This window comes from Dendrobates tinctorius, unplaced genomic scaffold, assembly GCF_039654945.1.
Source record: "Dendrobates tinctorius isolate UK_male_01 unplaced genomic scaffold, ASM3965494v1 ptg000241l, whole genome shotgun sequence".
In the NCBI taxonomy this organism is placed as follows: Eukaryota; Metazoa; Chordata; class Amphibia; order Anura; family Dendrobatidae; genus Dendrobates; species Dendrobates tinctorius.
In genome coordinates, this window is record NW_027361908.1 from 21,339,887 (window position 1) to 21,355,256 (window position 15,370).

The following is a 15,370-nucleotide window of genomic DNA, read 5'->3' on the forward strand; positions in this document are numbered from 1 at the left end:
TATTTGTTAATTTACCATGAAAAAGCATATTTATTTCTTACCGCCTCCATTCTTCTGGCACAAGTACGGAAATCTCCAAACATTTCCCAAGCCAACAGAAAAGCCAACTTGTGCGAGGATATACTGTAGTTTGCTGTTCCAGGCTGGTCGTTCATCATCAATATCAGATCCGTCCTCAATATCTCTGTCCTTTTCCAACTCATCCTGGACCATCAGCTCACTCTTCTTAAAGCTTTCGTCGCATGAATCTTCATTGGACAGCAGATCCTTAACTGAGTCCACAACATCCTCGTCCAGCTCTCTTTTAGCTACCTTACTGTTCTTAGGCATCTGAAGTTATGATACAATTTCTGTATTGGCTCAAGATAGAAAGACAAATGTCCTCAAGTATGGGATCTTGACAGCAAAGTTGATTTGATAAAATAGGTTTACTTTTTAGCGCTAGTTAAGTTTATATTTGCGGCATCGCTGGTGACTTTCTCTAAAGATCCATAGTGGTTGGTATCTATAAAAGAAGTAGAATGTATATATTAACATATTAGAATATAAGGTTTTAGTATATGAAAGTAATCTTCTTGGTTATTTTAACACCCGCTTCATTGCTTCAATTTCAAAAGGAATTTTTAAATGGACTGTACAGAATATTTATTAACTGCTGGGGAAAAGCCAAGCATGAGATTAAAATGACTGTAATATTAGTTTGGAGGGATTATTTCACATTCACAACTCATTATGTGAGGCATAATGGCTTTATTCAATGTGGCCCCCTTCTCTGAAGGACATCGCTAGTACTGGAATATGCAGAATTGTTCCCACAGCACAAGGAAAGTTACCACACAAACCATTCCCAGATTACAGTAGACCTTAATATCGAGAGTCAAGGTTTTTATAGTTATCACTTATTCATAGGCTAGGTGATCACTTGGTGGTTGTAGGAGGTCTGACCAATGAATCTCCAACCGATTATGAGAAAAGGGCCCTGTAGACCTGGTGTTAATGGAGCGGAGGCCAGATATGCTCACTAGTGATGAGCGAGTATACTCGTTGCTCTGATGTCCCCGAGCATGCTCGGGTGACCTCTGAGTATTTTGGCATGCTCGGAGATTTAGTTTTTGTTGAAGTAGCTGCATGATTTGTGACTGACGGACAGGCTGAATACATGTGAGGATTGCCTGTTTGTTAGGGAATCCCCTCATGTGTTCAAGCTGACTAGCAGCCGCAAATCGTGCAGCTGCGGGGACACAAACTAAATCTCCGAGCATGCCAAAAAACTGGGAGGTCACCCAAGCATGCTTGGGAAAACACAAGCAATGAGTATACTCGCTCATCACTAATGCTCACCAACACTATACTTGGACTGCTGAGAAAAAGCAGAGAGCTGTATTTGGTAACTCTCGCAGTCCCATAGAGAATGAATGGAGAAGATGTTGGCATGTTTGGCCTCATCTCTGCTCAGACTTGACATTTAGAACCTCGATCTCATGATCGGTGTGAGCTAACTGATAATTTTTAAAGATAAGAATAATCCTTTCAGCTACCAAATGTACTTTAGTATACAGTAGGAAACAGAGTCAGGTATGACTGTTAGATCAGAATAGTTGTTGTCTGATACCAAAAACGGAACATGAAAGGGTCAAAATAGTAGCTGTATAAACAAAACAATAGGACTTTTTTTAACCAAGGCCTGTTGGAAAGTTGGTTCAAGCTTTATTTTAGATGCATTAAGATTGTTAAAAAATTGAGGCAAGAGTAGAAATAGTTTTTCATGCATTTTTATTTGTGCCACATTGAATTAGCAACTCCCCCCCACTTATCCCACCTAACGAGTTGATGTACAAAAAATAACAAGGTAAAAGTCTTTACAATACATATTATAAATTACAGTATGTACTATTCAAAGCTATACACTATTCTGCATTGTTAAGTTCTCGCAATATCATCTATATAAGTTTTAACAGCGCCCTTGAAGTTGGTCACACCCAAACCCAAAAAGTGACCAGCCAGTCTCTGGGAGAGGAGTGTTGTGTATTGTTGTTAGTAAGAGCAAGATTTCCAAGATTATTTTGTTTCTCTTTGGCCTCATTCACACATTAGTTTTATCACATAATAGAAAAAGGGACCGTGTTACATCAATGATTTTCATCTAAGTTTCATCAGAGTTTGGTCCGTTTTTTATCAGTGAAACAAAAAGGTTATCCACATTCTCCAATCTAACAGCCCGTGAAAATAATACGGCACTCGTGTGGTATTCAATTGCTGTCCACTTTTTTCACTGACCCATAGACTTGCATTGTCTATTTTGATCTGGCAATTTGGATCAAAATTGGACATGTCATTGCCATGAAAAAACATGGGCGTGTGAATGGCTCTATTCACTATTGTACGTATGAGAGTTATCCATGGAAAACACAGATAGCAATCGTAAGAGAAAAACGGACGTGTGATTGATGCATTACTGAGATTCAACCTGCTTATACGATACTAAAACCAATTTTTTCTTTTGACTTATGTTCCCCAAAACATGCACAATGGATGATGGTCTACAGCCCTCCCTAGTGAATGACAGAAGCCAGTAGAAATGACCGGAAGAACATACTGATGTACTTATGAAAATGGAAAATTATTTTTGTCCAAACAGTTATCCAGATAATGGCAAAAATATATGATCCAAGAGGACCCAAAAGGACCAGGATTTAGCGATAAGTAGATACTTGGCTGTAAATGTATAAGTGGAGGACCTCTTTCTTATGCTAGTTATCTAATATACCATTCTTCACATATACTTCATTTACCTTCTTTACTCATATCACCTCAGTTCCTAATGGAAAATTAACTTAATATATTTTTAACAACACTTTTTTCTTGACAAGAGAACAAATCTCACATCTTCTGCTTCAAAAATTAAAAGAGAATGTAATTTGGAAAGACAAATTATTCAGAATAATCTTAAATATCTTACTCACATGACATACGCAAAGAAACTTCAAAGCTATCAATATAGCTGTTTGAAAAGTTTGCCAAAAACGAAATAGCAGCAGAGTTTCCATCATGTGACAACAGTCCTTGCAGGATTAACGAGAAAAAAAAGTTAATTTCCATAGTTTCAGTAGCCATAGAAATCCAATGCCTCATATTGCGTATTTATCTGACAAGTGCACTTAGGCATTTGGAGGATATGTACCAAGAATGTGCATTCATCAACATTTATTTCCTGCTCTCCCACCTCTATGTCAAAATCTTAATATCACGAACCTTGGGTTTTTGAGATATAGTTCCATAGAAAGTAGGATTTAAGTGGGATTTTATTAGTCATTATTTTATTATTTCATATACTTTTATATATATACTCCCGTCTTATCCGCTATCTCTTTGATTACTCTCTTCTCGACCCTCTCCAATCTGATTTCCGCTCTTTACACTCTACTGAAACTGCCCTCACTAAAGTCTCTAATAATCTGCTAACAGCTAAATCAAATGGTCATTACTCCATGCTAATTCTCTTGGATCTCTCCGCAGCATTCGACACTGTGGATCATCAGCGCCTCCTCACTATGCTCCGTTACATTGGCCTCAAGGACACCGTTCTCTCCTGGTTCTCCTCCTATCTCTCTGACCGCTCCTTTATTGTATCTTTTGCTGGTTCCTCCTCCTCTCATCTTCCCCTTACTGTTGGGGTTCCTCAAGGATCAGTCCTAGGCCCTCTCCTCTTCTCCTTGTACACTGCCCCTATTGGTCAAACAATCAGTAGATTTGGTTTCCAGTACCATCTCTATGCTGATGATACCCAATTATATGCTTCTTCTCCTGACATCATGCCTGCCATTCTAGAAAACACCAGCGATTGTCTAAATGCTGTGTCTAACATCATGTCCTCACTATATCTGAAACTGAACCTGTCAAATACTGAACTCCATGTGTTTCTTCCTGCTACTAATGTACCTATACCCGACATTGCCATTTCGTGTGTGGTTCCACTATTACTTCCCAGCAACAAGCCCGCTGTCATGGGGTCATACTTGACTCCGAGCTTTCCTTTGCCCCCCACAGCATGGGGGCAGCATATGGGGGAATAATCTATGGAGCTTCTTCTGGGGTCAGCATATGGGGGAACAATCTATGGAGCTTCTTATGGGGGCAGCATATGGGGGAACAATCTATGGAGCTTCTTATGGGGGCAGCATATGGGGGAATAATCTGGAGCTTCTTCTGGGGTCAGCATATGGGGGAACAATCTATGGAGCATTTCCCACCCTCGGCTTATACTCAAGTCAATAAGTTCTCCCAGTTTTTTGTGGCAAAATTAGGGGGGTCGGCTTATACTCGGGTCGGCTTATACTCGAGTATATACGGTAAGATTTGTCATCCTGAGACAACCATTTTATATTATAATTTGTGTTCTTATTATAAGATAATCTAGAAAAATGGAAAACTTACTAGATTTGTTCCTCCCTTTTAAAAACATTTCATCATAAGCCTTCTACTAGCTGGTAATTGTGTCTTATTCTGGGAACCTACATAGACAGGATGACATGCGATGATTCCTCCTATTTCTATACGGACAGGCTGTACATTGGCAAACAAAGTCCCACATGGCTCCATACTGCAGAGTCATAATTTATCTGTCTAAATGAAATAACAGGCTATATATATAATGGAGGGTTTTCCAGTTTTATGGGAATAAAGCTTACTCATTGACTTTCGATTCTGCCCCATTTTCATGTTTTCAGTTTTGTGCCAGTAAAAAGAACATTGACGGTTGTTGAAAACTTTCCTACACACCATCTAAAGGTTTGTTAGGGTTTTTTCTGCAATTGTATGCAGTTCAGGTACATGCATCAGCGGCACAGGTCTCTCTCTTGTCCTGATCATTTCTGTCTATGTATCAGTGTATGACCACGGTCACACGTTCAGTATTTGGTCAGAATTTTACATCAGTATTTAGAAGTCCAATCCAGGAGTGGAACAATCAGAGAAAGTGTAATAGAAACATGTCACCACTCATGTATTTCACCCCTTACTTTATTTTGTCTTACAAAAACTGATACAAAATACTGACCAAAATACTGAAAGTGTGAACATGGTCAGTAAGATGTATGAGTCTGAAGAGCAGTTATTAGATTACAGAGAATTGACTAAACTTAATACAATTGCCGCAAACCCTTACTAGAGATCATGAAAGTGAGGAGCTATGGAAATATAAATTAAATGACAAAATTACTGAACTTTATTACACAATTAAACATCATCATTTACAAGACATGACACCTTTTAAGGCCAGTCTGACACCGTGATATTTCTCACCATTGCTTTTGGTTGGTAGGATATTTCGGCCCTGATTTATCAATCCTGGTGCTATTCACGCCAGTTTTGATGATGGGGTGTGCTGGAGCAAGAGGTCCTGGATTCATTAACAGGCACGTGCCTCTTTATGCACATTTTACTCCAGTCAAAGCCTGGAATAAGATATCTAGTATTAGGGCTCATACTCACTTGCGAGAAACTCGAACGATTCTCGTGCGAGTTTCTCGCATGAAAACCTGGCACTGCCGCCGGCACTCGAATCGGAGCATGTGGCGGCATAGAAATACATGTAGCCGCACGCTCCGGTCTCAGTGCCGGCAGCAGTGCCAGGTTTTCATGCGAAAGACTCGCACGAGAATCGTGCGAGTCTCTCGCAAGTGAGTATGAGCCCTAAGGGACTAATTCATGGCAAATTGTGTCTATCCCCCCCCCCCACACTAGCTCCATTCATTGGGTGAAACTAGTGCAAAATGTTCCAACTTTCAAAAGTCATTTACACCAGAATTCTGGCATAATCGCTCTGATGAATTTCAGCCCTCTGGTTTTGATAGCTCTAAATTTATGTTCACACTGCGTTTTAGCATTTTGACATGTTCGCGGACAAACAAGTTGTAATAATATTGTGGCTGCAGCAGGTATGTGTTTATGGTCATTCACATAATATTATGTTGCATGGACAGCACAGTGGCTTTGTGGTCAGTACTGCTGGGTTGCAGCACTGGTGTCTTGGATTTGATTCTGACCAAAAGCAACTTCTGCATAGTGTATGTTCTGACAATGTATGAATGGCTTTTCTCTGGATGCTCCAATCACTAAAATAAAACCCATACTGATAGGTAAGTTTAAAATTTACATTCTGAGCCACAGTGGTCAGAGATTGATGAGAGTAATGGAAATCGCTTTCCTGCTCTGTGCATGTTGGACCTACGGAGGTTGTAACCTACGGAGGTGGTAACCTACAGAGGTTGTAATCTATGGAGGTTAAGATTTTATTTTTATGGATGTGCATTGACATCATTTATAGACAACTCTGTGTGGATGTATGTAAATATGCACAGCACATACGTAGAGTCATGGTACCAGAGATCCTAGCCCAGGAAAGCAATACAAAATGATTGGACTAAACTAGAGTTGGGCAAAGAGATTCACAGGATGCTGGTACAGAGGCCACATCAGGAGTCCATGGCCATCAGACCAAAGGCGAATAACCAGCTGACATCCTCGGCTCCACTTCTACTTAGTAGGCCCAGCAAGATGTCATTGTAGTGTGAGACACGCATGACATTGCACCGGGAATACCAGCAGGTAGGAGGAGATTCACAGAGCTTTTGTCCAGCTGCCATGGACTATGGACAACGTCAAATCATTTTGTTCAACTCTAGACTAAACAATTATTCATACTGATATAAGTTCATGTCAAAAGAAAAGTACAGGGCCATTAAAAAGTAATTGTTGTTTTACTATTTATTTCCTAAATCAATAGTATATATGAAAATAAGCAACTTTGTAATATACATTATGGGAGAAATCTGCTTCTTTCACCTCCTGGGCTGATCGTTCATTCTCAGTTCTTGGGTAAAATCTGCATGTAATGAAGAAATATTCTCCCATTACCGAGATAGGAGGTGATGCTTTTAAAAAAAGTTATGGAGAGGGGGAGGAGAAAACAGACAATGTTATCTCCTACTGTATCTCACTGATGGGAGAAATCTGTGTTCACTGAAGACCAATTTTAGCCATGAAATTGAGATTTTTGAGAATTAATGGTCAGTTCAGGAGGAATAGAAGCAAAGATATTTTACAAAGTTGCTTATCTTCATGTGTACTATTCATTTATTGAAAATAAATAAGTAAATAATGGTGGTAACTCTTTAAAGAAGTCCTCCACTACTTTTTCATTGATGACCTATCCATAGTACAGGTTATCAATGTCTGATCGGTCGGGGTCTGACACCCAGTACCCCTGTGGATCAGCTGTTCTTGGCGACTGCGGCTACCATCTGGAACTGCTCGATTGTGGTGCTGCTCCGTCTCCTGTTAGTGTTCGCAGCAGGGTACTACACATTCCCATCCTATTCAAATCAATAGGAGGTGGATGTTCAGTACCGTGCTGCGGCCACTATCAGAAGACAGAGCAGTGTTGCAACTAAGCATTTTCGGTTAGCGGCCACCGTGGTGTTGGACCCTGACCGATCAGACATTAATGACCTATCCTAAGAATAGGTCATCAATCAAACAGTAGTGGACAAGCTTTTTAATATACCCTTGTTATATGTACTGTTATTAAGTGGCAGTACTCTTAATCAACTTTGTCTAAGGCAACTCATACAGCCAACCAGTGCCCTGTAGAATGGTCTCTCTTCCTTTTGGATGAATATCTGGTGTGGCTAATATAAGGCAGCTTTTTTCCTTCTGGAAGCCAGTTAATTTACATCTTTTCAGTATCCACATTGTCTGTAAATAAGTCAGCATTCACTAAAGTGTCTCTTCAATACGAGTCATTATCACTCTGAAGGTTTGCTATAATGGCTATATTGCATCATCACACAAATAGATTTGGTTTGCACTGTTAATGTACTCACTAAAGAAATCAATGAGCTTTAATCGCAGTAGAAACATACACAAACATACACTGGGTTCAATCATTGTTAAGGTAACTAAGTCAATCAATTGTTTAATTGATATGCACTATAGAACAAAGGTGTACAACATTTTCTCTTCTAAGGCCCACATCATCAGACTGAACCAATCCCAGGGACCAGAATTAAAATCTAAAACATTTCTGAAACATATACATACATAAAGTCATAAATATCTGATAAGGTGCTTAGCTTATACGAGTTGCTAAAATGACTTCAGTAAGTCAATAATCTATTGCCACCGGACTAGTGGAGAACCTCCTCTTTTTTACTACTTAGATGGTCTACCACGCCATTATCAAATAATGAAGCACTGGGCCTACTAATCAGAAGAGGTGCCTTACCAACTCATCAATCCCCCTCTAGAGTGTCACCTAGGTCAGAAGACCCCCAAACTACCAATGTATTTCTCTTCTGTCTGACATGAAAAATATATGTATATGGATACGGCTGCAAAGAAGGACAAGGGTCACATGTGACAAGTGTTGGACTAGGGTGCCAAGGGCCCACCAGTAACATTGACTTGGGGGGCACTTTTCATCTAAATACAAATATTACACATTACCCATTCACAAATTTAACTATATCTCTATATAATAATAAAATGGGATGTTTGGTAAATGAATGATGAGACCCTGCTATTTTTCTGTACATAGTGAATCAAGTGAATTATGCCAAGTACTGTCCATATAGGTAGTTTGTGGGCACAGATCTGCACAGGGGCCAACCGGGTGATTGCCCTGTTACCCTATGGGCCATTGCGAGCCTGCATGTGACTCCCAAGTTGGAGGTTTTGTACCCATACTAAAGTAAAAGCTAAGATGTGACAGCACAGTCTAGATGGTTGTAGATCGCGGACTTTAATGTAGCTACAGCATTTCCTCTTTAACCACTTGGCCACCCAGTACGTCGTATGTATAATATTCTAACCTAAATATGATGTGGGAAACCTATTTAGTTCAGTAAAACATATTCACTTACTTTGGTAAAACCAAAGTCACCAGAACCAGAGTATCCAATCATCTGAGAGGTGAAAGTTATACAATATAAGCAATAGTCTGACCAGTTCCCATAGTTTTAAAGTAGATTTGCTCATATTCACATGTACAGTTTGGGTATTGATGTATCTGTGATGTCTAGAACAGCCAAACAGTGACTGCTCTTTACCATAAAAAAGGTTGAACGTTCTTGGACATATTGCTTTATATTCTCTTTTGAAAGCAACTGTTCCCATGCTGGAGCACTCCTAGAGAGTTCATGTTTAAAAGATGACAAGAATACAATGAACAGGGGCGTTCCACTCAGATGAAAGTGGGCCTATCCTTGTCAATGAGGAGAATAGACATAAGAGGAATGGGAGGAGGAGGACACTTCTCTGCAAGCAAGGCAATCCACACAGCTTCATGCAGCAGCAGGGCAGGGTTTACTCTACCGTAGTTTACATGGAGGAAGGGGGGCAATGGAGGCTGCCCTTAAAATGCAACACACCACCACAGAGCATGGACCATACTGACTTTTCAAAATATTCTAACTTGTAGGACACATTAATCAATAATATTTCCTGCTACTATTTATTCTAGGTCTTTTGTTTCGTTGGCTGAGCTATGTATATCAGAGACGCTATAGCAGTGCAAGCACCCCCGTTCATCCCTTTATCCTCCCTTGTCAGCTTATATGATTAGGAACCTGCATGGTCCTAATGAGATTTACTAGGGCCATCAAAAAGGGTAATGACATCAAGACACAGTTCTACCTTTCGACCTTCACAGGCGCCTGAGGCTGATATCAGTAGAAAATGAATCATTCACATTGCGCAGACGTAAAGGGTTTCTTCATCCAGTCAATACAGTATACTCTGAAGTGAAATAATACATAGCAATTGTTTGACCTAGGCAACATCTCTAACCAGGTAGTGTGTTCATTTTTTTTAACAATTCCATAATATAACATCCATATGTCTAGTACTATACAATAGGTGCCGGCTCTCAATAGCTGCATAATGTAATAAAGCCGTGTCCTGCAAGGCGGTTGTTCATCTTCCTATGATTTATGGTCACCTCCATGGCAGTAATAAGAAGAATGCCACCTGATTCCCAACCACAAGCACACTGGCGGGAGCACCAGCTGCAGACATGTGGTGGGCGCACACTCTATCCCATGGTCGAGTCTGTTTAGGAATAAAATCCCATCAGCATCAGGCAGGCCTCCAGTGCTTTGTAAGGATCAGCATGCAGCATCACCACCGCGCATAAAATCCCTACACCTCCCCTCCACATCAATAAAATATTGGTAAGAAAATGATGCACCTTACCTCCCTAAGGAAAGAAGATGAGGATGATGGCTGATGTGATCAGGGAGCACGCCTGCTGTGTATACACTGTGTGATGATGACGGATCTGCACATGTTCCATCAGAGCTGGGTTAAGAGGAGGAATGAATGGGAGGAGACTATAGGGTCTGATACAAATCCACCTCATACAAGCTGTAGCAAGCTGCCTGCATCACGCTGGTCCAGGGAGTGGTCCATACACAGAACATGAGAGTCTTCTGAGCTCACCCGAAATTATCTGTTAGGTCTGGGCTAATAATTGATTGCGAAATAAAGTATTTATCCAAATCCTAAGTAATGCCTAATATGTTATTATAGCATAGATCAAATATCACTGTTAAACAAATTATAATTAAGACTTTTGTTATTGTCTGTTGTGTATTTTCCGTAGTTATGTGCTGTTTGTTATGACTCTTTCTCTTTTTTTACTGTACACAATGACATCTACAGTTGCCGGAGCAGAAGGCATAGGAAAAGGAGAATAAAGCTCAGATCTTCAGAAATAAAGACAAAATTGTGTTGAATTAATACATTTAAGTGCACAACTATGAACAGTTTAACTTTCAGCTAAGAAAAGTCTTTAAAAGTGCAAGTTCAACAATAGATATCTTTGGAATAATGGTGAAAAGTTAATAAAGTAATTAATGTACTACTAATGTATAAAGATGAATTTGGAGACAAAGAACTTGCCCTTTTTTTATCCTATAGGTGCTTCTTTTCTAATTTTGCTATCTCGTACACCATGGACCAGAATAGTAAAAGAGCTAAAATACCGACATCAATGTACAGTGGGTACGGAAAGTATTCAGACCCCTTTAAATTTTTCCAATTTATCCAAGCTTGTGCCTGCCGTTTTTCATTTTTTTCACCCCCCTTTGTGCCACCTAACTACAACCCTCACTGTTGATCCCTGCCCAATCTCTCTTCATCCACCCCAATCCCCCCATCCCCCTTCCCCCTATTTTTACCCCCCTCCACCCCACTTTTGCGCCACCTCCGTGCGCAGCCGCCGAGCGTTGATCGGTGACGCAGTTCACCGATCAATCCTCGTGCTCGCTTTTTTTCCTTAGCCCCCTTTGTGCCACCTCCGTACACATATCCCGCAGCTGCAAAACTTGGATAAGTGACACACGTCACTTATCCAAGCTTGTGCCTGCCGTTTTTCATTTTTTTCACCCCCCTTTGTGCCACCTAACTACAACCCTAACTGTTGATCCCTGCCCAATCTCTATTCATCCACCCTAATCCCCCCAGCCCCCTCTTTTTACCCCCCTTTGCGCCGTTTCCGTGTGCACATTTAGCAGCCGCGAATTTTGATAAGTAATGCAATTCATTAGCCCCCCCACAACATACACAGTTATAAATAAAGTACACCCAAGCACCATATTTACACAAAAAAAGTCCCGCCCATCACGTTCCTCCCAATAGCGCTATTCAATGGAGGAGGCATATGCTTTACTTGCCTCCGACACTGATAGCGAGGATGACTATCCGACTTTTCTTTATTTTTCGGATTCTTCATCCTCATCTTCCTCCTCGGGTCCTGCAGAACCGCCACGCAGACGCTCCAGGACAGAAGATGAGGCAGCGTCCACCATGCCCACAGCTAATTCAGCAGACCCAGTGTGGACCTCGCCCCCCCAAAATTACGAGTCACTGATTCCTGATTTTGTGGCAGAATCAGGAATCAAGTTTGACACCAACGGCCTCACAGAAATTGACTTTTTCAAAGTCTTTTTCTCTGAGGATTTTGTTAACCTCATGGTGGAGCAAACTAATTTGTACGCTCAGCAATTTTTGGAGCAAAACCCACGTTCATCCTATACTAACTGGTCTCCTGTGGACGCAGTTGAAATGACGAACTTTTGGGGCCTGGTCCTCCACATGGGTATCCTGAAGAAGCCTGAAATTTGGCAATATTGGAGTGCTGATATTTTATACAACACTCCAGTGTTCCGAATGGTCATGGTCCGGACGCGTTTTCAGGCCATCCACAAGTTTCTGCATTATAACGATAATGCACAGTGTCCGGCACGAGATGACCCCAACTTTGACCGTCTGTTCAAAGTTCGGTCTGTCATCGAACACTTCAACAAAAAGTTTGCTAAAGTGTACATACCCCAAAGAAACATCTGCGTGGATGAGTCCTTGGTCCATTTTAAGGGCAGGCTCAGATTCCGTCAATACCTGCCCAGTAAGAGGGCCAGGTACGGAATCAAACTCTATAAGCTGTGTGAGAGTACCTCACGGTACACCCACAGGTTTAGAGTGTACGAAGGAAAGGACACCAGGATTGAACCCCCTGAGTGTCCTCCTGACCTGAGAGTGAGTGGGAAAATTGTGTGGGATTTGGTGCACCCACTGCTGGATAAAGGCTATCACCTCTACACTGATAACTTTTATACCAGTGTCCCACTCTACAAATCCCTCTCTGCGCGAGGTACCGCAGCTTGCGGTACTGTACACAAAAATCAGAGAGGCCTCCCGAAGACACTACTTGGGCAGATGCTCCGAAAAGGTGAGAGCAGGGCCCAATGTAGTGACCACCTGCTGGTGGTCAAGTACAAGGACAAGAGGGATGTCCTTCTCTTGACCACCATACATGGTGATGGCAGCGCCCTCAGCACTGTACGGGGTACCTCTGCACAGGTCAGCAAACCTGAATGTGTGCTGGGGTACAATAAAAACATGGGGGGTGTTGATCGCTCCGATCAACTCCTCCAACCGTACAATGCTTTGAGAAAGGCCATGGTGTGGTACAAAAAGCTGGCCGTGCACATCGTCCAATTGGCAATGCTCAACGCATTCCTGCTGTCACAATGTGCATGCCCCAGCGATACATCGCACCTTGAGTTCCAGGAGGTAGTGGTTAAGGCCCTGATGTTTGGCACTCTGGAACGAGTGGGCCCCAGAACTTCCGGAACTGAAGGTGCTCGTATTGTACCAGGTCAGCATTTCCCAGGGGAGGTCCCGCAAACTGGAAAAAGAGGTAAATTGCAAAAAAGGTGCCGAGTGTGTTACAAAAATGGAATACGCAAGGACACCATTTATCAATGCGACACCTGCCCCGAAAAACCTGGCCTGTGTATGAAGGATTGCTTCAAATTGTACCACACCTCAATGCACTACTAAATTACTTTATTGGAAACACTAGATTAGTTGGGGCACATCTAGATAAGTTCCTTGGGGGTCTAGATTCCAAAACAATGTCACTTGTGTTTTTTTTTACTGTTTAGGCACATCAGGGGCTCTGCAAATGGAAAATGACACCCGCAGACCATTCCATGTAAGTCTGCATTCCAAAACGTCACTCCCTTCCGATCCCCGACGTGTGCCTAAACAGTTTTTTCCCACATATGGGGTACAAGCGTACTCAGGACAAATTGGACAACAACTTTTGGGGTCCAATTTCTCCTGTTATGCTGGGGAAAATTAAAAATTGGGGACTAAACGATCATTTTTGTGGGCACAAAATAGGATTTTTTATTTTCATGCCTGGGCAGTATAAACTTTAGTGAAACACTGGGGGGTTCAAAGTTATCACCACATATCTAGATAAGTTCCTTAGGGGGTCTAGTTTCCAAAATGGGGTCACTTGTGGGGGTTTCCACTGTTTGGGCACATTGGGGGCTCGTCAAACGCAACATGGCGTCCAATCTCAATTCCAGCCAATTTTAGGTTGAAAAAGTCAAATGGCGCTGCTTCCCTTCCGAGCCCTGCCGTGCGCCCAAACAGTGGTCCCCCCCCACATATAGGGTATCAGCGTGCTCAGGACAAATTGGACAACAACTTTTGGGGTCCAATTTCTCCTGCTACCCTTGGGAGAATAAAAAATTGGGGACTAAACGATCATGTTTGTGGAAAAAATATGATTTTTTATTTTCACGCCCGGGCGTTATAAACTCCTGTGAAGCCCTAGGGGGTTCAAGGTGCTCACCACACATCTAGATAAGTTCCTTAGGGGGTCTAGTTTCCAAAATGGGGTCACTTGTGGGGGGTTTCCTCTGTTTGGGCACATTGGGGGCTCGTCAAACGCAGCATGGCGTCCAATCTCAATTCCAGCCAATTTTAGGTTGAAAAAGTCAAATGGCGCTGCTTCCCTTCCGAGCCCTGCCGTGCGCCTAAACAGTGGTCCCCCCACATATGGATATCAGCGTGCTCAGGACAAATTAGACAACAACTTTTCGGGTCCAATTTCTCCTGCTACCTTTGGGAGAATAAAAAATTGGGGACTAAACGATCATGTTTGTGGAAAAAATATGATTTTTTATTTTCACGCCCGGGCGTTATAAACTCCTGTGAAGCCCTAGGGGGTTCAAGGTGCTCGCCACACATCTAGATAAGTTCCTTAGGGGGTCTAGTTTCCAAAATGGGGTCACTTGTGGGGGGTTTCCACTGTTTGGGCACATTGGGGGCTTGTCAAACACAACATGGCGTCCAATCTCAATTCCAGCCAATTTTAGGTTGAAAAAGTCAAACGGCGCTGCTTCCTTTCCAAGCCCTGCAGTGCGCCCAAACAGTGGTCCCCCCCACATGTTGGGTATCAGCGTGCTCAGGACAAATTGGACAACAACTTTTGGGGTCCAATTTCTCCTGTTACCCTGGGGAAAATTAAAAAATTGTTGCTAACAGATCATTTTTGTGACTAAAAAGTTAAATGTTAATTTTTTCCTTCCATGTTGCTTCTGCTCCTGTGAAGCGCCTGAATGGCTAATAATCTTCTTGAATGTAGTTTTGAGAAGCTTGAGGGGTGCAGTTTTTAGAATGGTGTCACTTTTGGGTATTTTCTGACATATAGACCGCTCAAAGTGACTTCAAATGTGAGGTGGTCCCTAAAAAAATGGTTTTGTAAATTTTGTTGTAAAAATGAGAAATTGCTGGTCAACTTTTAACTCTTATAACTTCCTAGCAAAAAAAAAAATTTAGTTTCCAAAATTGTGCTGATGTAAAATAGACATGTGGGAAATGTTATTTATTAACTATTTTGTGTCATGTAACTCTCTGGTTTACGGGCATAAAAATTTAAAGTATGAAAATCGCAAAATTTTCTAAATTTTCGCCATATTTCCATTTTTTTCATAAATAAACGAACGTTATAGCA

The 15,370-nt window shown here is 41.6% G+C and overlaps 1 protein-coding gene across 2 annotated transcripts in view; it reads right to left on the reverse strand.

Moving 5' to 3' along the window:
* The window catches only part of SLC6A15 (solute carrier family 6 member 15), a 62,272-nt gene extending 51,906 nt beyond the window's left edge, over window positions 1–10,366 (reverse strand). The window contains exons 1-2 of one of the 2 annotated variants that reach the window (XM_073556992.1): window positions 10,252–10,366; window positions 42–505 (exon numbers count right to left, since the gene is read on the reverse strand). In XM_073556992.1, the coding sequence (XP_073413093.1) occupies window positions 42–330 (289 nt within the window). In that variant the 5' untranslated portion in view covers window positions 331–505; window positions 10,252–10,366. Of the gene's footprint in view, window positions 1–41; window positions 506–2,963; window positions 3,332–10,251 lie in introns of those variants that run through there. The other variant, XM_073556993.1, reaches the window with a different exon arrangement.
* Window positions 10,367–15,370: the final 5,004 nt, after the last annotated feature.